At 46.7% G+C, this 25,502-nt stretch overlaps 1 protein-coding gene across 2 annotated transcripts in view; it reads right to left on the bottom strand.

Moving 5' to 3' along the window:
* Positions 1-476: 476 nt before the first annotated feature.
* Positions 477-25,502, bottom strand: part of LOC144112552 (atrial natriuretic peptide-converting enzyme-like) — a 150,516-nt gene continuing 125,490 nt past the window's right edge. Inside the window, exons 8-16 of one of the 2 annotated variants that reach the window (XM_077645362.1) lie at positions 24,222-24,314; positions 21,435-21,545; positions 21,223-21,370; positions 21,083-21,163; positions 20,859-20,920; positions 5,689-5,845; positions 4,672-4,907; positions 4,316-4,395; positions 477-3,238 (exon numbers count right to left, since the gene is read on the bottom strand). In XM_077645362.1, coding sequence (XP_077501488.1) covers positions 3,089-3,238; positions 4,316-4,395; positions 4,672-4,907; positions 5,689-5,845; positions 20,859-20,920; positions 21,083-21,163; positions 21,223-21,370; positions 21,435-21,545; positions 24,222-24,314 — 1,118 coding nt within the window. In that variant the 3' untranslated portion in view covers positions 477-3,088. Of the gene's footprint in view, positions 3,239-4,315; positions 4,396-4,671; positions 4,908-5,688; positions 5,846-10,351; positions 10,790-20,858; positions 20,921-21,082; positions 21,164-21,222; positions 21,371-21,434; positions 21,546-24,221; positions 24,315-25,502 lie in introns of those variants that run through there. The other variant, XM_077645369.1, reaches the window with a different exon arrangement.

Raw genomic sequence — 25,502 nt, 5'->3', positions numbered from 1 at the left:
CCGTCTTCCTCCTTTCTCTATTCTGCTCGTGGGAGACAAAAACACAGCGAGGTAAATTTGAGACCCCGGCCCGCAGAGAGTGGAGTTCGGAGGAGCAATTATTTCCCCTCGAAAAACGCGCCTCGAGGGGCGCCACACTTGTATTTCCCACGATCTCGACTCCGTTATGGCGTCCCCGATGACGTTGCAGCAGGAACTCTGATAGGCATGTTCTGGGGTTATTTAGTGTAATAATGGTCACTTTCATTCGATTCACCTGGGCGTGAAGGTGGTCACAAAAATTTTCTCTACTCCTTGGTTTTAAAAAACAAATGAGGCGCCTGGAATACGGCTGGATGCTCTACTAGTGTCTTATGCAGGGTGTTTCACGTAACTTGAATCTAGGATTAAAGTGGCTCGCCGGAGCTGTTTGCAAGCAACGACATATTGTTTCACGCCGTGTGGCGCTCCTCAGAGTATGAGAGCAAAAGCTCTACTACGCCAGTCCGAACCGAAGTTTCGCTGCGTGCTGCCGGTGATTGCATCGGCGCCCCTATAGCAACCGGATCTACGTCTATACTTGTAAACAGGTAGTCGCTTTGCCGCGGCGCAGCTCCGCTCGATCGCTAGACTTAGATAGTATATAGGCGTGTACTAGTTAGTGTGGTTAAACATGATTACGTCATAGTATAGTAATGAGCATAATTATTAGTAAGCGTACTGTCCACATGTAGTATATAATTGGAAAGAGGAAGCTTAGCCCATACTAGCAATTTTTTTTCCTAATGTAGCGCGAAAAAAAAACGAGGGCACAGAAGAAGGCATCGACACAAAACGAGCGCTGTGCCTCCTCATGTGTCCTACTTTTTTCGCACTACGTTTAGAAAAATGCAAATGCTCCAACTCACCCTGCTTAGCATACTTGTCTATAACATTAACACGTGACGTGACCTTCAGCTTAACCTTTAAAAAAAGCTTTGCGAAATGTAACAAGGACGACGGTTGAACGGACGACGTCATATACAGTATAACGCAATGAAAGTCGCTTCGTCAATCGCCGCGTTGAAAAGGCGCGTACCGAGGACCGAAATAAGGACGCAGTCGCTTCGCCGAGCTCCGGTGTTGGCGGATGTCCGAAGCGCATTCAACATTGCAGACACCAAGCCGCGTCTAGTTGCCTGATAAACCAGAGCTTACGTTATCTAAGCAGGTTCAACAGTAGTTAAGCCACAGCTAATTTTTTAATTCCGCTTATTTATTCAATTAGCTAAAATTATGCAAATCTTTTATTATTCACTTTAGGGTCACGTGCGTTCCTTTAAGCTGTAGAAGGGGTTCACTAAGAGCCGATCCAGTTTTTCTGTAGCAACGTGCCTCCTACGCGGTCCTTTTTGCCGGCAATTAAAGAAATCTCGCAAAATATGGAGAAAAAAAAGCCACGTGACTGCTCTCATGCGCTACCGTGTTCCGGTGCTACCAACAGTGTTCTGGAAGAAGGAAACGGCCGTGCCCAAGTGAGCTGCCGCTGCATGATTGGACGGACTGCAAAACGAAAATAATAAAAACAACAGAGTCTACCTTGAAATACGCGGCTTCACTGATTTCCCTTCCTTTATTTCTTCCGTCTCTGCGATGTCTGTCGATGGCCTGCTTATCACTAATCGCAGATCACGGCGCGCGCTTTCCACATTCGGGGAGAATGGGTGGATGCACTTTCAAGACAACGCCGAGAGCGGCCACCCACTTCGAGATGGTGAGCGCGCGATCCTTGTTTACTCAGTACGCGCTCGGCAGCACTAAAATACTGTAGCGCAAATGCGCGACCACGGTTATTTTTTTCTTTTCATATTTCGCGGGCTTTCTCGAAATGCTAGAAAGAACGAACACGTAACTAAAATACTGGTTTGGTTTATGGTTTATGGGGGTGTAACGTCCCAAAGCGACTCAGGCTATGTGAGACGCAGTAGTGAAGGGCTCCGGAAATTTCGACCACCTGGGGTTCTTTAACTTGCACTGACATCGCACAGTACACGGGCCTCTAGAATTTCACCTTCATTGAAATTGGACCGCCGCGGCCGGGATCGAACCCGCGTCTTTCGGGCCAGCAGCCGAGCGCCATAACCACTCAGCGACCGCGGCGGCCGTAAAATACTGGATCGCGTCTTTCGTAACCCCCTCAACGACTTTACGAAACACGTGTGACCATAAAATAAATATTACAAATTTTGCATCATTGATATTACATAATTAGCTAATTACCCAATTACTCAGAATTAAAAAAAAATATTCTGAGGAGCGCCACACGACGCGAAACAATGTCGTTGGTTTAACCCAGCTCCCGTGCGCCACTTTTTGTAAATCCATGGTGCAAGTTACGTGAAACACCCTGTATACTTTATTCACTCTGCTGTCATAATCGAATTTCATTTCAGTGTCCCTGTAAAGGTCGTTTCTTCTTCCGCCACACTCTGCCAGGAGCGCTGATGGCGAGCCAGGCTTCTTTTGATGACGGCCAACATGTGGCGCATTTTTCGTCGGGAGCAAAGGTGCTTCGGTGAGACTCCATTGCCGCGTCACTTTCTGCTGTCCATTCTTTAGTCACGACAGATGTCAGCTCATTCGCTTGGCGAAAAGGCGTCTAAAGAACTGAGCCGCGTGGTATGCACCGCTTCTGCCCCCGGAAGCCCAACAGTAGTGTATGGTGCACAGTGCAGCTTTCGGTGGAGCACAGCTGACGAAGTGGGATGCCAGCGAGCTAAGTCAACGAGAGCGCTAATTCGCCGCTTCAGGCTGAGGGACATAGCTTAGCAGAGCAGTAACATTTTCTGCTGACATCGCATACGCTTCCCGGCGTTGCTGCTGTCAGGGAGCCGTATGGGTTACTCCGCCAGTGCGCGTGGAAGCTGCCTCGACTGCAGCGCCGTGCCGTAATCCGTGCAGTTTTTATGAAGTTTCTTCCACATGCGTAGTGATGAAATGACACGTGGTGGCTGATGTCCCGGGTGGCTTTGTTCAAATGCATGCCGCTCCATGTTCACTCCTGCATGGCACCACCACGCCGAAGCACAGCCGGAGTCGAAGCAGCGCACAGCAGTGTCGCAGTCGGCCGCTAGGAGAGCGCCGCCTCTGCCCACGCCAGGTGGGGCCCAAGCCCATGGAAGCGCTGCGCACCTCCGCTGCAAGGCTCGGCTGCCACGCCCGCCAGCTGCCAGCGGTCTCCGTGCCAGCACATGAGTTGGCGGCCGGCCAGGGATTCGTGCTGCAAAGTGTGCAAAGACTCTTGCAATGAATTTCTGCCGTTTGCCGCTGCGTCCCAGCGTCGGACTATATGAGGGGCCAGATGAGAAAACTTTATTTTTTGCACACAACAAATATTTTTACTATATATAAATAACGGCGAGGGCGGAAGCTGTGCGAGAACCCTCTTATGCTACCTATGGCATCAAGACTGCCAGAACCAAGATATATAGGGTCTCGATTCTGGCAGTCATGAGCGCCATAGGTAGCATAAGATATATATATATATATATATATATATATATATATATATATATATATATATATATATATATATATATATATATATATATATATGGTCTTGATTCTGGCAGTCTTGATGCATAGGTAGCATAACAGGGTTCTCGCACAGTTTCTGCCCCCGCCGTTAGATGACGTTCCACGTCACACTCGCGGTATTACAGGACGTGCTACGTCCGCCGCTATGGACGAGGGTGGCGCTGGTGAACACTCTCAAGGTTCGCTTACACTTAATAAACATAAATACCCACGAAACCAGCAGATTGAACACCCGTCGCCGTAGCACAGTTGGTAGAGCACCGGACGTGATATTCGGAGGTCGTGGGTTCGGATCCCACCGGTGGCATGGTTGTTTTTCTTATGCTTGGTAAGTAACTTTCTTTTAGCGACAGATTAAGCGAAGTATTATTCTCCCATTGATTGGCACTACCAATTAAAAAAATCAAAAGAAACATGCACTTCGGTTTCGGTGATTGTTGTCTTTCTTCATATATATATATATATATATATATATATATATATATACTGCTGCACTGCACTCCACGAGCTGCACTGTTTTGGGTTTTAGTTTCGCGCATCCTAATAAACGTTGCACGCAGTGCTTGCCCTGTCAGAACATTTGCTACGCGAGTATCGTGCACATCCGTTTCTTTGGCACGTTATAAAAAAAGTCTAAATCTGAAGAACACTTATCTGGGTCTCGTTTTTAAGCATGACATTTGAGCGCATCTTCTACGGCAAATTCATGTGCCGCAGGATTCCATTTCGTCAAGGTGGCCATGATCCACTCTGGACTCACCACACAGGAAGCTTGCCGACCACAAAAGACAGCCGGGCCGCACTCGGACGCTTCCAGGTTCACTTGCTCCAACTGGTCTCCTGCGCAAAGCGACGTCCATCATAACTCGAGAAATTACTCCACTCGGCTGCTTATAGCTTGACACATCGACCGCACTTAGTGAACTCCATTCTTGTTCACCAGTAAGCAATTTTTAATGCCGCGGCATGAAAGAGCTGCAAAGTCGCGATATTATATGTTCTTCACCAATCGCCCACGTGCAACCCGCCTCGCGAAACGCACTACGGAGCAGCGACTTCCTCGCATCAACGACAGGCTCTCATTGCCTTGCCGCCGCACCGCATCTGCTCACTCACCCTTGACACCGTAGGCGAGCGTGGCGCAGCGGCCCGCTTGTGGGGGCGGCGTCCGGGGGAGGCAGGCCGGCCGCACGGCACGGCTCTGGGGCACGGCCGCGTCGAGCCGCAGTAGCGCCAGGACACCGTCGGCCGAGCGCAGCACCGCCGCGATGGCCGCCCTGACGTCGAAGGGCGACGCGGACTCTTTGCGCACGGAGCCCAGTCGGGCCTGCCACTCGCCGCTGGGGTCACGCCTGCGAGCAATGTCCCGTATCTGTTGAGCCGAATAAAACGAGCCTTCTCGAGCATGGAGCAGAGACTGTGGATAAGCAGCGCCACGTCCACGTGACAAAGAGGATGAGGGAAGGCGCCCCCGCTAGGCGCGGGTTCACTGATTACAAAACGGCCGCGTGCAGTTTTCTTGACCTCCAGTCTTTTCTGACTGAGAAAGACATAACCGGACCAACCACTTGAGTCTGTTTCCTTTTTTAATGTAGAATACGCTTCAAGGGCTGCTGCACCAGGTTTCCTGACGGCAGATTTTGAGCGGAAATCTGAAAAATCCAAGAAAGGGTCCGTATTTTGGACCGTCACAATAAATGGAAGCAATGCACCTTGGTGGTAACCAGTAACTATTTTCTAAGATGTTATCGCCATCTTGAGGTGTAATTCGTAAGGTTCTAATTAGCCAGCCTATCTAAGATGGGTTGGCAATAGGAAAATCGCGCACCTTCAGCCGATTTAGACCACCCATCCATCGTCACAAACCCTTGCATCTGGCCAAGAACACTGCCATAACGCTGCTCTTCTCAGTGCGTCTTGCGAACCACAAGGACTGCATCCTCCTCTCCATATCTAATCGCTTGGCGAAGCGATTGCTTAAGTCGAGCTTCAGGTATGCACCTTGCAAAGGGTACATTATCTGAGAGTTTGCCTATAATTCTGCCCGAACCAAAACGCATTCTGCAGCACACATTCAAGGAGAACGAATTGGAGCGCCGTTCCTAGCGAAGACGAGCATTCAAGCAGGCGCACCCCTGCGGCAGGCAGGCTCCGGCGGTGAGCACCCATCGGTCGGCGACCAGCGTGCCGTCGCAGACGTGCCTGCCGGCTTGCAGGAGCATCACATGCCAGGGCCAGTCTCCGTGTCGCACCTCCTGGGTCGTTGGCAGCGCTGAGGACTGGCCGCACTCTGCGCGAGACGGCAGACATCATGCGCCTCCTCGAGGCATCTTACGCGGCTGTGTACCGCGCGCGCACCTGAGCTGCTGCTCTGCTAGCTAGCGCCGTACGTCTTGTCTTATATTAACAGGGGTGAGGCCACGCCCACAGGCACGCCTCCAGCATGAAGGAGGCCGACCACACAGAGGCCAGAAGCGGACCAATGGTGCGCATATCTGAACGAGAAAGATGGCGGGATACACTCCCGCCCACTGGCAGTTCGTTGCTTAATGTGTCCCACGTGTTCCTGCAAGACTGTTTGTCGAATGCACTGTTCGTGCGAATAATATGCATCGAATGACTCGTGAAATCACAGAAGGCACCCACATTTTCAGACTACGAAAAGACTGTCAGCACTTCCTTGATAGCTCTAACAAACCATGCAATAGAATACAAGGTCAATTTACATAGGTCGCGTAGGCGCAGCTCGAATGCGGTCTTGAACGAAACGCTAGCGACATTAGTAAGGCTGCGGACTGTAGCGCCAAAATGAAGTGTGAGGACAAACGCAAATAAGAGAATAATAATGGGTTACATATTTCTGGTTTATAAACGTTTAAAACAATGTTGAGTTTTGGTTTTAGAATGCTTCGTGTGCATTTGTCTGGAAAGAAAACACTTTTATTAAGAAAAATATTTACGTTCGCGCTCTCTCTGGGCAGCGCGTAGCGGCTCTTATCTCTCTCATCAGCTCGTCATCTCGTGACATCGTTGGATGCGGCTGCTTGCCTTTTAACAGCGTTCATTTCAAGAGCTTGGTTACTTTTTGTCCTCGTGCTATATTTTTGTTGGCTACGTGTACGCGCTTGTTTTCTGCCATACCAGCGACAATTCCAGTCGTACTGCTCTGCATTGCCACTGAGAAATGTGGTACTGAGCAAGGCGCAAAACGAGCTCGGCGTGATGTCGTCCTTACGTAGGCAAGCCGATCGAAACTGCCGAGGCCGACCTTGCTGAAATATCCTGAGCCGAGATTGGGGATTGGCATTGGCCTTCCAGAGGTCGACTTCGTCGGCCCGACGCGTTTCGCCGACACCGAGGCAGGGCCGAGCAAGAGCCTATGCACAACCGAGACCGAATTCTATAATTGGCTGGTAAGTGGCCCGAGAATATGTGCCAATGCCAGCCCAAGTAAAAACCGATCCCTTTCAGGTCTCTGTCCAACCACTCCCCGTCACCGCCCTGATAACTGATAGCCAGCTATGTTGATGCAGTTTTGTATTGGGTCTCTTATTGTATCCTCGTCTCTTATTTTTGTATACTAAAGAGCTTCGCGGGGAATATTAAGCTCTTGCTGCACACCCGCGTCCAATGACCTGCAGCGGGCTCATGCCAATTGCGTCAGTGCACAAGAGATGCAAGAAAAACGAAAATAACCACGCAGGGCCAACATCTACACAACCATAAAACGTTTTATTGCATGAAGAATACATCACTGTTGTGCACTGCATTTATTTATGCAGGCAATAAACTCATAATGGTAATATTCTTCCACTTCATTACTTCGTTCACTCTGCATACGTTGCAAGTGTGATTTTTCGCACCGCACGATAACAATTCGACCTTCTTTGCACGCGAGCATCTAAAGCCAGACAGAACAAAGGAAAGGAGCAAGCACACACGCGAACGCGCCAACCTATTGTATATCTCGTCTGCAGCAGAATAATTGGCGCAGTTATGTTACATACATAGAGAAACCCAGCTAAATCACCAAAATGGCGCTGCAGAGTTACTTTACCCATTGCACGCTGTTGCGGCCCAAGGTGAGAATAGTCTTCAATCAATCGAAAAACAGCGGAAAGCTGACACAGGAGTGCCAGCATTTTTAATCACTAACGCATGTGAAAGTTTTCGTGTCACTTGTGCAGCAGCTTTGTGGATTTTCCGAGTGGAGGCCAGAGGTGACAATTCTCTTTTTTTTTTGTAACACTGCTTTTTAATCTACAATTTTAATGCCTGCCCTTTGCGCAACACCTGCCAGGCCACAGGATAACTAAACAGCCGAGATCTCAGCATATTTTAAAAACCAGTAAAGGTGCTGCTCGTCAGAGAGATTGCTTGATAGTAACCGTCACTGGCCTACACGTTCTTGGCAAGCCCTTGTGGAATGTAAAATGGTGATTCAACTATGGAGCATTAGCCCCTTTTCTTTTCCAAGTACAGTGAGGTGGCATCAACGTACGGAATTACTCCCTTGTTTCCTGCATGTGTTTGTTTCTGAAAACTCGTCTTTTTGGTTCACTGAGATCCGTGAGCACTTGTTCTGCTGCAAAAAAAAAGCAAAAGCACGGATATACCCGGCCTCTGGATAGATCTGGTTATCTTAGTCGCATTCTGTGAGTCAAAGATGAAAAGTAAGAAGCTGCATGGGGGCTGTGCGTCCTGGTGCAGCGGAAGACTTCGGATTAGTTTGCGCAAACTCTCATTCTTCATGTCGGCTTTGTGCGACGCCACAGGGGAGGGCTCCAGGTTAGTTTGGATCACCTGTGGTTGTTTAAAGTACTCTATGACTTGCACAGTACACGAGCGTTTATGTATTTCACCGCCATCAAAATAGGGCTGCACCAGCCAGGATTTGATCTCTTGACCTTGGGTTCAGTGGCCAAAGGCACTGAGCTACTTCAGCAAGTAACGTGCCATTTTCTTCCCCGAAACGGCTTGCTAGAGTATGCAGCCTAGTGAATGCTAAATATCAAGATATTTCTGGTAAGCAACAGCACTGTTGCTTTGTTAGATGTCCAGAAAGGGCTCTCGTGCAGTTCATTTATCTGTGGCGTGGCGAATTCGGGCAAATTAACAGGCAAACTAAAAAGAGCACTTGTGCCACATCCCTCACGTACAGGCCTTTATTTCAAGAACTGCGGTTGTAACAACGGTTTGAAAAAAATTTGCTCATTGGTGGGCAACAAACTTTCGAAATTTTTGAGGAATTAGAGAAAAAATGAGGTTACACGTGTTCGAGAAATTCCTTCAGTCCTTTGTTGACAAAGGAAGTGTCCTACTTATGCGAAATAGTTTGATTTGTGTCAACGTACAAGATAATTTCGCTTTTCATGATATCATTGGTCTTCTTTCTGAAGACTTCGCTGCCAATCGCATATTTCTCACAGAAAAGAGATCAACATTGCATTAACAGTGGGCCAAAGTGTCTGTCTGCTCCTTCACTTTTTTTCAGATAGAATTTTGGCACTAGAAATGGATGTGTCGAAATATCAAACACACTAATAAAACACTGAAATCGACAAAAATATGAACAGCCATTTCACTCTGAAGATACTCAAGAGACGTTTGTAACAGTGAAATCTAAAAGGGTCAGCGCAAAGAAGGCAACAGCTTTCATCTAAAGCAACATGGGAAAATTTTTGCCCAAATCAAAAGATCACAACTAAAGCAATCCAAAATGGAAAATAATGTTACTGTTTTCTATGAACGCACCCTAATAAGCAATTTAGCTGAGAGGGAAATTGATTATATATGTATATCATAAAATCACCAAAAACTGAAAAACATAACAGGTTTAAATTCACGATGTTTCGGCTCGAGGACCAGCCTCGACCGGCCAGAGGGCACTCGAAAAAAAGGCTGGTCCTCCAGCCGAAACGGCGTGAATTAAATCCTGCTACGTTTTTCAATTTTTGGTGAATTTGTAATATATTGATCAATCAGCTGCAAAGAAGTCACTTCCGGTATATATATATATATATATATATATATATATATATATATATATATATATATATATATATATATATATATATATATATATATATATATATATATATATATACATACATATATATATATATATATATATATATATATATATATATATATATATATATATATATATATATATATATATATATATATATATATATATATATATATATATATATAGAGAGAGAGAGAGAGAGAGAGAGAGAGAGACAAGCTAAAGTAAATGAGAGGCCCGTTTGACAAACTTATGAAGGGAGCCAACAGTCACCGAAACCAAGGTGCATAGGGGAATGTTTGTAATTTTTTTCATTTGTAGTGCCAATCAGTTGGTTTAAAGAAAATTACTAATAAAGCAGCAGAAAAGACAACCATGCCGCCGGTTGGATCCGAACCCACGACCTGCGAATATCGCGTGTTGGCTTCCTTAATATATTTGTCAAATGAGCCCCTCATTTCATTTGCCTTGTCTGCTAATAGCTTAACGGGGGTCTCGGTTCCGGCAGTGTTGATGCCATAGGTAGCATGAGGGCTCTCGCACAGTTTCCGCCCTCGCCGTTAGATGACGTGCCACGTCACACTCGCGGTATTACAGGACGTGCTACGTCCACCGCTATGGACGAGGGTGGCGCTGGTGAACACTCTCAAGGTTCGCTTACACGCAAAACATATATACCCACGAAAGCAGCAGACTGGACTGCCGTCGCCGTAGCTCAGTTGGTAAGAGCACCGGACGCGATATTCGGAGGTCGTGGGTTCGGATCCCACCGGCGGCATGGTTGTTTTTTCTGCTTCTTTATAAGTAATTTTCTTTTAGAGACAGATTAATCGAAGTAGTGTTCTTCAATTGACTGGCACTGCACATAAAAAGAACAAAAAAACGTTCCTCTGTGCACCTTGGTTTCGGTGACTGTTGGCTTGTGTGTGTGCGTGCGCGTGCGTGCGTGCGTGCGTGTGTGTGTGTGTACACACACACCCAGGTACGGCTGCGATGTCCAGCTGCGGCGGCTATACCACCAAGTGGCGCAGTATTGCCCGAGAAAAAAATACTGCTTGATGGCTGTCTGGCTCCTTCCTCCGTGGTTATGTCTTTTGCCCCCTGACCTTCCGGCCAGGATGAGCGACAACACCACGCATCCTTCCAGGAGGGTGGCCGTGCGTCCACGCGCACTGTCGTCCGCCTCAGCCCAGTTCGGCACACCTGTCAACAGGCAACCACGCAACAGTTAACAAAACAGGGGTCGCATCTGGGCATTGTACTGCCCTACTACCTACATACTCCACGCACTCTCTCTCTCCCTTTCTTTATTCCCTTCTCCCCCAGACCCATCTCGTACAGCTCCAGCTGCCGTTTCCTGCTTTTTATATTTTTTACTTACTCTGTATTGTCTTTTCTCCCCCCTGCTCTAGGTCTAACCCCTATAAATAAATGGCAGACACCAATGAAGCAAATCACCCATGAAAAAGATCGGTCCTCCGATCAACACGTCGAGGAATAGAAAACGTTTCCTTAAACGAGGCGTATACTTCGCTCTCTCTTTATATATATATATATATATATATATATATATATATATATATATATATATATATATATATATATATATATATATATATATATATATATATATATATATATAGATTTAAGAGAAGTGGGCACTTCTACAAAAACACTTTTATTTATCAACGTTTCGACCGCGGTGCGGTCTTCTTCAGGACTGTAGTGGTCTCGCGTCAGATGGACGTTTTAAGTTTGTGAGCTCAAGAGGAGGGAGAAAGGAGTGTAACACGCAAATAGCAACAACGGTTCAAAAAATTGAAAAAAAAGAATAAAAAAATAAAGATGGGGGTGCGGGGAGCAGACAGGGACAATATTGGGGGAGGAAGCAAAAAAATAGAAATAAAAGAAAAAAAGGGGGGAAAACTAGTATAATAAGGAAGGGTGGGCTACAAAAGGAGATGGCTAAACGAGAGAAAGGGAGAGGAAGACGGTGCGGGGGACATGGGCAGCACGGCGTACGAAAGCAAAACGTGCAAACAAAACACACAAACAAAATGCACAAACACAAAGGGCGCCGCTGCAGATGCGTGGCCAAAGAGGAGCCGCTGCGCAAATGACACTGGCAGTGACGAACAGGCCAAACCAGGCGCCTTTTGGGGTGTCTCACTGATTTCCGGTGAGCCGAGGGCTAGAACGTTAAGGAAGTAGTGGGCTACGTTAACGAGCACATGTCTAAGAACTTACTCACGGGGTCTGGGTTTCACTGAACGGTGCACCCCTCTCCGTGGGTGGGTCGTTGAACCGACCTCGCCGGGAATACTTGTTTGTAGGGGAGGAGGGCTGGGCTAGCTGTGTGCAAAGATTTCAAATTGTCGGAAAATGTAAGGAAAGAACGTCAAAAGCTTATCAATACTGCACGAGGCAGGATAGTGTAAGTAAGGAGGGTTATGATTGCCTGGGATATACACTAGGAGTTATAAAAGGTATATCTGAGTTAGCCAAGTAACGAGAAATGTAGTATTATTTTGTTTTGAGGTCGTGAATAAAAGAAAGGGTACCAGGCTTTTCGTTAAGACCTTCTTGAATAGTATTAAACTTGTGGATAAAATAGGATTCACGCTGTTCACGTTCTCGCCTGTTTTTGAAGCCCCCTTGAATAATTGTTACTTTTAGTTGGTCAAAAGGGTGTCCTTCTGCGTTTACATGCTTGGATAGGGGAAGGTTTGGAAGAGACTTGGCGTGTGCCCGGTGATTGTTAAATCGAATGCGGAATGCAGTGTTTGTCTGTCCTATGTATTGCTGGTTACACAAAGTGCATTCAAGAAGGTAAATAATGTTTGATGAGTCGCAGTCAAAGTTACCGTTGATTTAATGCTGGAAAACTGACCTCGTACTAGTTGCGGAACACGTAGTCTGCATGTGCCTGGAAACTTTGCAGCGACCCTTACCACAGGGCTGGCATCCATATTTTGGGGTTTTGTGTTCCTTGGAGTGTACTAGGTGGTTCTGAATGTTTTTGGCGCGCCTGTAAATCACGCGGGGTGCGCATGTAAATATTTTCGATAGTCGTTGACTTTGCTGGAGAATGTTAAAGTGCTTATTAAGAATTCTGTTTATGTTCGGTGCGTTACTGTTAAATGTGAGGATAAGGTTTGTAGTGTAATCATTTCGGTTATCTATTTGGTGCCCCTGGAGTATTTGACTACGGTTAAGATTTGAAGCTCTGCTTATGGCGTCATCAATAAGGGAACGTGGATAGCGCTGTGCTAAGAGCACGTTGCGCATGTGTTCGGAGTTTTCATGAAAGTCTAGGTCGTTAGAGCAGATTCTTCGAAAACGATGGGCCTGCGAATAAGGGATGCTGGTTTTTCAGTGACGGGGATGGGCGCTTTGAAAATGTAGATATTTTTGTGAGTCGGTTGGTTTTCTATAAACGGTTGTACTAACTGACCCCTTGTCCACCAGAATGTCAACATCAAGAAAATTGATTTGACTGGCTGAGTAGGTGTGCGTAAACTTTATGTTTGGGTGCACGGAGTTGAAACTGTCAATGAAATGGATAAGTTGTTGTTCTGTGTTTGTCCATATTATAAAAATATCATCCAAATAGCGCTTGTAAAAGTACGGCTGAATTGGACAAGAAGAAAGAAACTTTGACTCTATATGATGCATGAAGATATTGGCATAATTTGGGGCCATTCTTGTCCCCATAGCGGTGCCACTTACTTGCAGATAATATTGAAGATCAAATTCGAAGCTATTATATTCTAACACAATTTTGGCTAGTGTACCCTTTCTTTTATTCAGGACCTCAAAACAAAATAATACTACATTTCTCGTTACTTGGCTAACTAAGATATACCTTTTATAACTCCTAGTGTATATCCCAGGCAATCATAACCCTCCTTACTTACACTATCCTGCCTCGTGCAGTATTGATAAGCTTTTGACGTTCTTTCCTTACATTTTCCGACAATTTGAAATCTTTGCACACAGCTAGCCCAGCCCTCCTCCCCTACAAACAAGTATTCCCGGCGAGGTCGGTTCAACGACCCACCCACGGAGAGGGGTGCACCGTTCAGTGAAACCCAGACCCCGTGAGTAAGTTCTTAGACATGTGCTCGTTAACGTAGCCCACTCCTTCCTTAACGTTCTAGCCCTCGGCTCACCGGAAATTAGTGAGACACCCCAAAAGGCGCCTGGTTTGGCCTGTTCGTCACTGCCAGTGTCATTTGCGCAGCGGCTCCTCTTTGGCCACGCATCTGCAGCGGCGCCCTTTGTGTTTGTGCATTTTGTTTGTGTGTTTTGTTTGCACGTTTTGCTTTCGTACGCCGTGCTGCCCATGTCCCCCGCACCGTCTTCCTCTCCCTTTCTCTCGTTTAGCCATCTCCTTTTGTAGCCCACCCTTCCTTATTATACTAGTTTTCCCCCCTTTTTTTCTTTTATTTCTATTTTTTTGCTTCCTCCCCCAATATTGTCCCTGTCTGCTCCCCGCACCCCTATCTTTATTTTTATTCTTTTTTTTTCAATTTTTTGAACCGTTGTTGCTATTTGCGTGTTACACTCCTTTCTCCCTCCTCTTGAGCTCACAAACTTAAAACGTCCATCTGACGCGAGAATACTACGGTCCTGAAGAAGACCGCACCGCGGTCGAAACGTTGATAAATAAAAGTGTCTTTGTAGAAGTGCCCACTTCTCTTAAATCTTTATTCTGCGGAGCCAACGCAACCTACGTTCGCAACATATATATATATATATATATATATATATATATATATATATATATATATATATATATATATATATATATATATATATATATAAAGAAGCCAACAGTCATCGGAACCAAGGAGCATTGGGGATGTTTCTATTTTTTTAATATATATATATATATATATATATATATATATATATATATATATATATATATATGTATATATATATATATATATATATATATATATAGGAAGGAAAATGAGGGCTCTTCACACATATGAAAGAAGCCACAGCCACAGAAATCAAGGAGCATAGGGGATTTTTTTTTTCGGTTAAATATAATTGACCAATAAAGCAGAAGAAAAAACAACCATATGCCACCGGTGGGAACCGAACCGGAGGTCGTGGGGTTGGTTCTCAGGTGCAGGGTGCGCAACCTTTTGGACTGTAAGAATGTTGAGTTGAGTATCCAGATTTTCTTGGTGTAGCAGGACGCCTGAAGAAGGTCACTGCGAAAGGTTGTATAAAGCCGTCTTACTGCCAGGGTCAAAGAGAAATAACTGATATATGTAAGTGAAGCAGCAGCACGTAAAAGAAGTCGCAAAACTAGACCCCTATCAAATTTATTCACCTGAGTGACAGCAATACGTACAATCTGCATCTCCCTTGAGTACAAGGATCAAGCACTTGGCCCTGCAAGCAAAGGGACACCTTACTGCAGCTGTTGGATTGCAGAGGGCGCGGAAGTAAAGTGGCCTAGACCAACCAAGCAAGTTGTAATGATCACCTAACTAGAAAACCATCAGATGCTGTGTAATTTCAGTTTTTAGTAATTAGTGCACACTGCTACAAAATGGGTACCACAGACTGTAAAGCGCGTTGGGGAGGAAGCTTAACATACTTGAAGGAACTTTCTTATATGCATTCTTGGAGAGATGAAAGGCCATGATAATAATTTTTTTCTATGATCTTCCTGACTAAATTATTAAAGACGCCCCTTTAGTACACGCTGACACAGTTAACTTAAAGCTGAATGACACAGCTAACCGCGGTTATGCTTGTGTGTTTTCTGCTTTGAAATGATGCGTTAGACATTAGTATGCTGGGAGCACTCCCTGATATTCCTGTGCGACCGCTAAATTGTTTATAATTGAAGTTTTTCTCGATGTTGTTTTGTTTCCAACAGCCGAACAATACCTGTGCCGTGAAAGATGGGTTTAGGCCACCTGAAACGGATAAAAAACTGCAATCGATTCAATACAATACCAAACGATTACTGCAATAAAATCCTGAGGCAGGAATTGGCCTCCTAATGTGGTCTCCCTTTCCCTACTCTTTCTCTCCCATGAATCGGCATTTGTGCAAGCTCCTTTTAATAAAGATTACTCAACACTCATTGGTATAGATTTAATTCACTACAACGCTGAAACCAGCCCGCTTCAAGAGCCAGAATAGTAACAAAGGAACCAGCGATTATATTGAATATTGCAGTTTTTTTCGTGCCTCATATGACAAGAGGTCACCTTTGCCCTAACAGCCATTGTTCGGTTAATAAAACGGAAACAGTACGAGAGAAGAATTTTAATTATCAATTATTTAGCGGCCGTAGGCAACATAAAACAACTGTGGTGATATTACACAGAAGGAAACATGTAACTAAAATTAGTGTCTATACTCATTTAAATTCAGTTATTGTGTAATAGTGCATTTAGATGCTTGAAAAGAAATATGAGCTCTTAGATATCCGGGCATGAAGAAAATGGTAAGGTTCTGGTAATTTCTGAATCCTGAGGCATGAAGCAGGCCGCACGGCCAAGCCTCTTATTCACCTAGATAGGCAACGTGCAATGACTACTTTTGTTGCGGCCAGTCGACCATTGGTCATGGAAAAGATGACCACACTACTAAAAATAAAATCCAGGTTTTAGTGGCAGCTGGGACCACATGCAGCGCTAAAAGAACATTGCTTTCGGATTAGGCTAACAAAATCATCAAAAGAAACTATTTTAAGGTGATAAAATTTCAGCTCTTCGGTTCAGAACTTGAATCCCATGCACTTTACTTTCATATTGCATGAGCCTTGTATAGACTGCTCAACTTCTTGACGGGTTAAACAAGATTTTTTGCCTGAGAGTACGAGGGAACCAACACTTTGTTGCGGCCACTGATGCTCATGAAAGTAATAAAAAAATACTTGTGCGAGACAGCATAATGTTGCTGCTTACGCATGACAGTGTACCAGCACTCGAGGTCACATTAACACTGGTCGCATTCCAAGCATAAGGGGTAGTAAGCTCACTTCTCTTGGAGATTACCATTAGACCAGGCGTCCTATGGGTGGATAATTCATAAACGACGTAAGCTGCAAGTGCAGGGCGAACGAATAGGCCCTGTAAGCTTGAATAGAAGCTTGCTCTCGATTTGTTTTCATTTTGCTCACAAGTCGCAGCTATACCGTGGCATGACAAAAGATGACTACGCTGTTCCAACCTGATCTTAGAAAGCGACACAGACTGCTGTTGAGAAGCGTCGAATGTTGCTGGTAGGTGCTCTTTTTGCACTGTAGAATAACACTTCAATGCTGAATACGCTATCACTGCATGTCATACTCTAGACACTGCCCTAAGTTAAATGCAGTGGCAATAAAGAATCAGCAGTTTTCAGTTTGCAATACCAAAACGTCCCGTAAAATAAATTATATCCTTTTTACCGGCCCTCCATTAATATAACCATATGAACATGGTTTTGTAAGCAGCACTGGCTTAGGTGTCAGATTTTTTTTAATACATCTGTTGAGCTCATTCAAGAACTAGAATTGCACTGCTTTCCCCCACACGTTTTTAGCAGATCATATTGCGAACAATGCAAGTGGCGAGCGCAGCTGAGAATCACACCAACACTTCGACAGTCACGTTTGTGACGAATGATGCCAATAAACTGCTTTCATGACAAATTTGCATAGTTGCCTACGTAAGGACACAATGGCTGTAAATTCAAGTGGTCTAGACATACTTAGCGGAGCTGCATAAGCGCATGTTTGAAGCATAAATTAGAATTTTTCCTTCTAAGCCCATGCAACGTGGCGGGAACTAAAAACGGTAGCAGCTAAGTACTCAAATGTGAAACAATGCTTAGAGTAGTAACGAGTCCTACATTAGCCGGTGACTTTGAGCTGGCAGCCAACAACATGACAGCAAAGGCTCAAGCCAGACGGAAATAGTTTCCATGTGCTAATGGCCTGTTGTATGTAGTCAGCAACTAACTCAGGCCGGTTTACACTTCCATAAGACTGCACGGTTTCCGTGAAACGCACGAAAGCGTAATAAAGCAGTTTTTTATGACCCTAGCAAGCGCAAATTTCCCTAAGCATTTTGCCTCCGTACAGAATACCATAGCTCAATGCAGTGCCTTCAGTCAGGTAGATTTGCCACTCCGCGAGCACATCAGGTTGAACGGCACATAGACAGCGACAGCAATCTGTATGCCTCAACCAGTTCTGGGCGATCGCCTCGAGGAAACGTTGTCTAACTTTAATACTCGCTAATTAAGGAAGTGCTGAAGTGTCACCCACGTTTTAAATCACGGCGCAGTGCAAGTTACGCACAAAGGGCTATTCACTCAGACGTGGTGAGTCCAAAGTAGCGGAATTGGATCCCGGCAGAGGCGGAAGCGTCGGAAAAATGCTCGTGTGTCGTGCAATGCCACTGCACGGCACACAAAGCCCCAAAGCTTGGCCCCAAATCTTTGTGTATACACACTGCCCCGCAACAGTAGAACGATAGTCGAAAGTGGCCAACGGCACAGTCATAAAAAGTAATGTACTCTGCACCCACACCGTACTGGCGCGGCTGCTAAATCTGAGTACACAGCCGCCTTAATGCGGCGACGTGTAACATGTCACCGCTGCTCCCGTCCGAAAAGATATCTGGTAGCGCGCCTTAATAAAGCAAGAGGCACTCAGGTGCCCACGAGCGATCGTCCGCTGTTGCATCATACCAGAGCGCGGGGCTGAAACTGCTGAGAACAGTATAAGCATCCATAATATATTTCGCAAGCTAAATTACCGCTCAGGCACCCGTAATGCAATTGATTTTCGCGTACAGACTCACCTTGCAGCACGGTCGCGCCGAATTCTCAACAGAAAGCTGCACACGGGATGGAGAACGCGCGAAAGCAGCACATGTCACTGAAGCGTGCGCATGCGCTCTTCGCCGCCGGTAGGGCGCATGATTGATCCGTGCTTCCGAACTTGCGCCGTAAAAAGCAGAACTCTGCCGTCGTTGTTTCGAGGAAAAAATCTTGATAATAACGCTGATAAAAAGACGTTTTTTTTTGTCTCAGATACTAAACCATTAAAAGAGCTTCAAGTATCACCGGCCGTCACGAATTAAACCAAAGCAGGGTCCGTGGTAAATGTAGCCCGGGGTTGCATGTAGGCCCCACATCGGGCCATCTGCATATGCCAAGCTTTTTGAGGGACGGCTGGCTTTACTTCAGGGCTGTAGCCTGGCCCTACCTTTGAGTCCAGGCTTGAGCTGAGCAGCCTGGCATGAGCTCACTGCCCGATCAGTTGCCGATCTATCGGCTGCCGACCAGAAGCCACTAAATGGCCGATGGTCGACAGTCGGCCTGTGTCGCTCGGGATGCCAGCCAAAATGGTGTCATAACACGTCGGAGGTTTCAGATGTGACTTTCGGATGATAGCTTGGTAGTTTGTATGAAAGCTTATGTTCCATAGTGAATTCTGTTAATTCCTGGCACCTGCTCTAACAATGAATGGTTGTGCTTTGTGTTGACTGTACTGCGTGAAATACTGCATGAAAATTATTTGCGTTCGTGGTGAATCAACGCTATGACCAGAGTGCACACTCCAGTGATTTAAACTATGCACATGCTTAATATTGCTGTAAACTTTTGGCGCTGCTTTCATAATGGAGAAATCTGTAGCTCGAGATCTTGCAAATAGGAAGTAAATGCTGCCTGGAACGTTTACGCTATTTACATGTTACTGAGTACTAAAAAACTGCGACTGAAAAGGGTTTTGTGCGCACTGAGTTTTGTAGATGTGATGGTGACGCGATACTGCCCTCTTATTATCATAGATGCCATGGAGAAGAGACTGCTGTATGTCATATGCGATGGTCTTTCCAAAGTGTCCTATCGCATGCCCAGATGCTATTTTGACTTGTGTGTTAGGCACATAGCTCTCTAAAATGAGGTCCGTTGTTTTACTTAAATCTTGGGCAATCTTCTGAAAGAAGTGTTTGCTTGAAAGTTTCCTGTTACTGCAAGATCACGGTTCGTATTTTTTAATTATCCCGTGCCTTTTTCGTTTTGTGAGCGCTTGATTTTGTTTCATTTGGTCTGCGTAGCCTTTCATTGTATTGCCGAATATGTGTGTCTGTATGTGTTCTAAAAAGCAGCGCTAATTGCACCGGGAAATCACAGCGCAATTTACAGCAATTTTGAGCCATTTATGCACAGCAGGCAACTAGCTCCTTCTGAAAGTTTAAACTTGTCTCATGGGTTAGTTCAACAACCTATTGTATCACTATTCCGAGTCGCGTGTGTTGTGGTTTTAAAGTAATAAGTTATGACTTCGGTTAAAAGTTTGCACTATTGTCTCTTTTCACGTGAGCTAAACTCAATCGGCACAATTCTGTCACGACCAATTGCTCGCAAACTCGGATGATCAAGAAAGGCTGTCAAATATGTCGCTGTACCTATAGTGGTACCTCTTGGGCATAAATACAAATAGTTGGGCCTGTTATTGGTTCGTTAACGCTTCGACCTTCGGCGCGGCACACGAGGCATAGACGAAGGAAGAAGACACAACGAGCGCTAAAGATAGCGTCGGTAGTCTGCGCTCTTCGTGTAATCTTTCTTCGCCTTTGTCTCGTGGGTCGCGCTGAACCTGGAGGCGTTCGAGGATTTATTTCTCCCTCCAAAAATCGTGTGATATGACTTCACTTTCTGGTTTTTTAATTATGACGTTATTATTTAGTTGTCCGCACACTTGGAAGAGGGCGCTGGCTCCCCACCATAAGCCGCCATGTTTTTACCGTATGGACTTCTATTCTAGCTACGTTATCACTACATCTACCTTGTAAATTATCTGAGTCACACGTCATTTGAGTATTTTGGTCATGCCATCTCCTTTGAGTTTACCCTTCTGTCTATATATACGCTATTCCTTCCCGAAATAAGCAACCAGTTCAAGTTAGCGCAGTGGTGGTGTCCGCCTTCTCTTTGTCCGTGCCAAAAAGTTACGCTATGTTGTGTTGCCACAAATAGAACACCTGGAAGTGTATTCAGTCGTTCCACGGCTGCAGCAGGCCATGTACGACGGGCATAGCATTGCACTCTGGACAGAAGCGTAACAACTTCTAGAACAGGAAATTCAAAGTAATGCCACTCACTGTATATCCTATTATTTACTATTTTCAAGTGGCACTGCTACACCCACACCTGCTGGCCTAAAGCACACGGCACAGGTGCGCTTTATGTGAGCCAAGCAGAGGTGCGCTTCCCCAGCCAGTGGCTCGCCACGCACCTGGGGGACTGCACAGCAGGTACACCACCAGGTCACTTCGGCACGCTCCCGGAGAGGAGAACCTGCGCCGTCGTTCACATTCTTGAAAGCACGGAGTGTCACGCGCCAAGAATGCTCTCGCAGAACATGATGGCATTCACATGCCGCCAAGCGTTGGAGTGAGCAATCAGCATCCCGACGCTAGAGTCGCTCGTTACCTGTTATGCGCGCTTAAAAGAACCCACCTGAGGCCCGGCGGATCCAGCAGCTGCAGATACGAATCGCTGCTGTTGCCATCGTGGTGCAGCTCCACCCGGGAGGGTGGCCTACCAGAGGGGGCTGAGGTCAGCATCTGCCGCACGAGCGCGCTTGGCGACCGACTCACCCAAGGTTGAGCGCTGCGCACGCGGTGTCGGCCAGCTGCTTGAGCAGGGAGTCACGCCGGCGTCCCTCGGGTAACCCGTCCACGCATACCTTTCGGAAGTGGCCGCGCTGGTAGGCGCGCAAGTAGCCGCCCAGCTCGGGCAGGCTCACTGCGCGCACGGCAGCCGCGTTGGTCCTCTCGCCGCCCACAGCCCACCGCGAAAGACTACTCACAGCAGTTCTGCTCGTCAGCGCCGTTGTCACAGTCCAGCCGTGCATCGCACCTCTGCGCGATGTCGACGCACTGGCGGTCGCCGCAGTGGAGAAGTCCCGGACCGCAGTTGTCTGCATAAGTGATCCTTTGTTTTAGTCGTATTCCCGAATCGACACGTGTGTTGCGCATTAGCTTAGACCGCCTGGGGTTGACATGGCACAGTGCGTATTTGCATTTTGCCTGCATGAATATGTGGCCGCTGCGGCAGGGGAAAAAGAACAGATCGAGGCATTAATAAGGAAAGCCTTTAAGACCGCACTAAACCTACCGAGAAACACCCCGAACGACAAGCTACTACAGCTGGGAGTCCACAACACTTTCGAGGAGTTGGCGGCGGCCCAGCTGAACGCACAGCTAGAAAGACTAGAACTTACAGAAACAGGCAGGCAACTCCTGAGAAGACTTGGCCACAGAGTGGAAACCACAGCAGATCCGGACGAGAACATTCCGGACGAAATCCGGCAAACCCTCAGAATCTGCTCACTGCCGCGCAACATGGACCGCAACCTACACGCGGCCAGAAGACAAGCAAGAGCAGAATACGTGGAGAGACACCTAGCCACGCAGGAAAACACGGTGTACACGGACGCAGGACTATATCCGAGGGATAGACGCAACAACATCACGAGAGTGGCGATGGCGGTCATAGACCACACGGGCGACATGATCAGCTGGGCATCCGCGAGAGGACGTACGGTGGCAGAAGGGGAGGAGATCGCTGTGGCGCTTGCCGCGGTCGAAGGCTACCGCAGAAACAAGCCACAGATTATAATAACGGACTCCAAAACGGCCTGCAGACGATATCAGCAAGGAAGGATCAGCAGGGAGGCCCTACGCATCCTCCTAGGCGCGAGAGCCTCGGGATTCAAAGCGAAGCAAAAGGTCTTCTGGGTACCGGCACACACCGGAGTCGAGGGCAACTCGAGGGCTGACAGCCAGGTTCGCGAGATCACGCACCGAGCCTTGCTGACGGAGGACCTCGAGAACCCCTCGATGGTGGACCGGACGTACGCAGACATCCTAAATCACTACAGAGGCTGCAGGTTCAAGTATCCCCCGCCCCACAAACTCCTCACACAGCAAGAAGCGGTCAGCTGGAGGAGGCTGCAGACTGGGACCTTCTTTAACTTACACGTCCTAAGAAAAATGTTCCCCACCCAGTACAGCGACAGCTGCCCCTGGTGCGGGGACGTCCCGACACTTTACCACGTCACATGGGAGTGTAAACACAATTACACCGTCCACAAACAGACTAACCCGAGTGCGGAGCAATGGGAGGGCCTGCTCACCAGCAGCGAGCTCACCGCCCAAAGGGCATTGGTGCAGCACGCGTGCGAGGTGGCCAGGACCAGTGGAGCCCTGGAATGAGGGACCACCCTTGCTAAGGAGCCCCCGACGGCGGCGTCGGCTGCGGCAAGCGCCAAGACGCAGCTGCAAGGAGACTCTCCGGAACTGACCAAAAGAATTCAATAAAGTTTTTCATTCATTCATTCAATCCTACGACCTTGGGATCAGCAGCCGCTGAACGCCAAAGCCACTGCGGCGGCTGATACATTGGCTTGGTTCACGTTTAAAGGGAGCACGGCCCAACAGGGGACGAGGACACACAGAGGCGGAAAAATGCACGAGACATGCGCCAACTTAAAACAGACTTGTGAGCTCTCTGTGCAGTTTTTCTTGATATGCACGAAAGCTGCCTGTTACATATCGATTAAGCCGTTGAAAATGAGCGTCTTCGAACGAGATGAAGCTTAAGATTCAAATCCTTCAGAAGAAATGGGTTACCAGTGGTTGCAACCACGTGATATATATGCAGCTCTAGCCATCCGAACTCGCCTGAACTCCAACTTCCAATTTTGTTTAACCTCTAGCATCCATGGGATTGCGGTATCTTGCTAGATATTTTTTATGGTAGTAGCCGGGATGGCAAACGTAAATATACGCTTGAAAAGATTAACATGTGGCCAAATTGATGCCTTGATTTAAGATCGCAGTAGCGTCTACGAATCAAAGCGTGCCGTATTGGCTGCTGGTAAAAAGATGCTTAGAAGTGCAGCCGCCATTTGGGATGAGCAGTAACGGTTGTAAAGGCGCAACCTGAAAACGCGCCATAAATGGCGCTCCTCGCAGCCACAATAGAAATTAAAAGTAATAAATGTGAACGTATGTTAATCCGTCGCATGCAGGAACAAATGGCGACGCATACTATAATTACCGGGCCAATGAAGCCGAAAAAGAGCGGAACTTGAGAATTTTGCGTTAGCATTCTAAAATAGGAGCGCTCGGTCCAAGTAGCGCTGAGAAGTTTGGTCAAAGGCGGCGCGAATCTTCTGCTAAGCCTGTTCTGCGTTGTATTCCAAATTGTGCTGTCATATACGTTTTTTCTCCGTTCGTTTTGTGTAATAGCTTTTCTTTTATTAAAAAATCACTTAGTCCAAATTTAGTTCTTTCTTCTTTCTTGTAGTTATTTGTACTCATTTGTGTCCTATTACATGATTGTAGTGTCAGCTGTTGTTGCCAATTTTTGCATACATTCAAAAGTTTGCTGTTTCTGTTTTCACATTCTTTTTTTTTATTTCTGGTTTTTGTGAGCGTGTGTGCTGCAGCTCCTGGTTTTAGAGTTGGCAAAGTGAGAAAGTGAGAATCCTCACCTTACAGAGAGTAGTGCGATGTCAACGCACACTGAGACCGTTGGGCCTAGTTCGCGGCATCGGCTCAGCTCATGCGTCGCGCAATAAGACACTCACCGCAGGAGGTTTCGTCCGAAAAATCCGGGCAGTCGACGACACCGTCGCATATGTGGCTCTCCTTGCCCCTCGCCTTGAGCTCGTTCGCGCAGCCTGCGTTCGGAAGTGTTTTAGATGTCGTTACCCGACCGTGGCAACTGCTGTTACAATGTGTTCTGCCTCTGCTAATCTTAGCCCAGCCGCTATTTGTGTTGCAGGCGAAATATGGGGAAAAAAGGCAGCAAATTATGCCAGATCTTGTGGCAGGAACAGCGCAGCACGAGACAAAGAAGGGACAGGCGGGACATGACGCTAATAATAATAATTGGTTTTGGGGGGGAAAGGAAATGGCGCAGTATCTGTCTCATATATCGTTGGACACCTGAACCACGCCGTAATGGAAGGGATAAAGGAGGGAGTGAAAGAAGAAAGGAAGAAGAGGTGCCGTAGTGGAGGGCTCCGGAATAATTTCGACCACCTGGGGATCTTTAACGTGCACTGACATCGCACAGCACACGGGCGCCTTAGCGTTTTTCCTCCATAAAAACGCAGCCGCCGCGGTCGGGTTCGAACTCGGGAACTCCGGATCAGTAGTCGAGCGCCCTAACCACTGAGCCACCGCGGCGGGGCAGACGCTGGCTAACAACCAGATTTTTAATGCTCTTTCCTCTAATATATGCCTCTCGCTCGTTCAAGAAGCAAAGGACAGAATAAAAAACCCATAAGAAGTGCACGTGATAATAGATTAGGACTATATACACCGATAATCGATTTCGCTGTCACGGAGCGCTATCGAGGGTATGCTGACGCATACGTCGCTCTTTTTTCTGATGTTTAAGGCTTCTTCAATCTCCCTGGTGCGTTGACATCCGACAAAAGACCGACGTATGCGTTAGCATACCTTCGATAGCGCATCGTGACAGAGAAATTGATTATCTGCGTGCATAGTCCTAATCTATTACCACGTGCACATCTTATGGGTTTTTTATTCGGTCCTTTGCTTCTTGAACGAGCGAGACGCATATATTCGACGAACGTGTATTAAAAATCTGGTTGTTAGCCAGTGTCGTGTCCAGCCTGCCCCTTCTTTGTCTCGTGCTGCGCTGTTCCTGCCACAAGATTATGCACCAACCAGCCCAACTTTCCACCTTGCTAAATTATGCCAGTCCTGCCTTTTTTATTCCCTCTTTCTGTCTCTCCAAAGAATTCGTGACATAATATCTGTTGCTTGCCCAGCAGCTAGCCTTGTTATTCTGTCCCAGAGATTGTTCGTAACCATGGCGCAATTTTCCAAGAAGTTTC

This window comes from Amblyomma americanum, chromosome 1, assembly GCF_052857255.1.
Source record: "Amblyomma americanum isolate KBUSLIRL-KWMA chromosome 1, ASM5285725v1, whole genome shotgun sequence".
In the NCBI taxonomy this organism is placed as follows: domain Eukaryota; kingdom Metazoa; phylum Arthropoda; class Arachnida; order Ixodida; family Ixodidae; genus Amblyomma; species Amblyomma americanum.
This window is presented reverse-complemented; position numbering and strand designations above follow the sequence as displayed.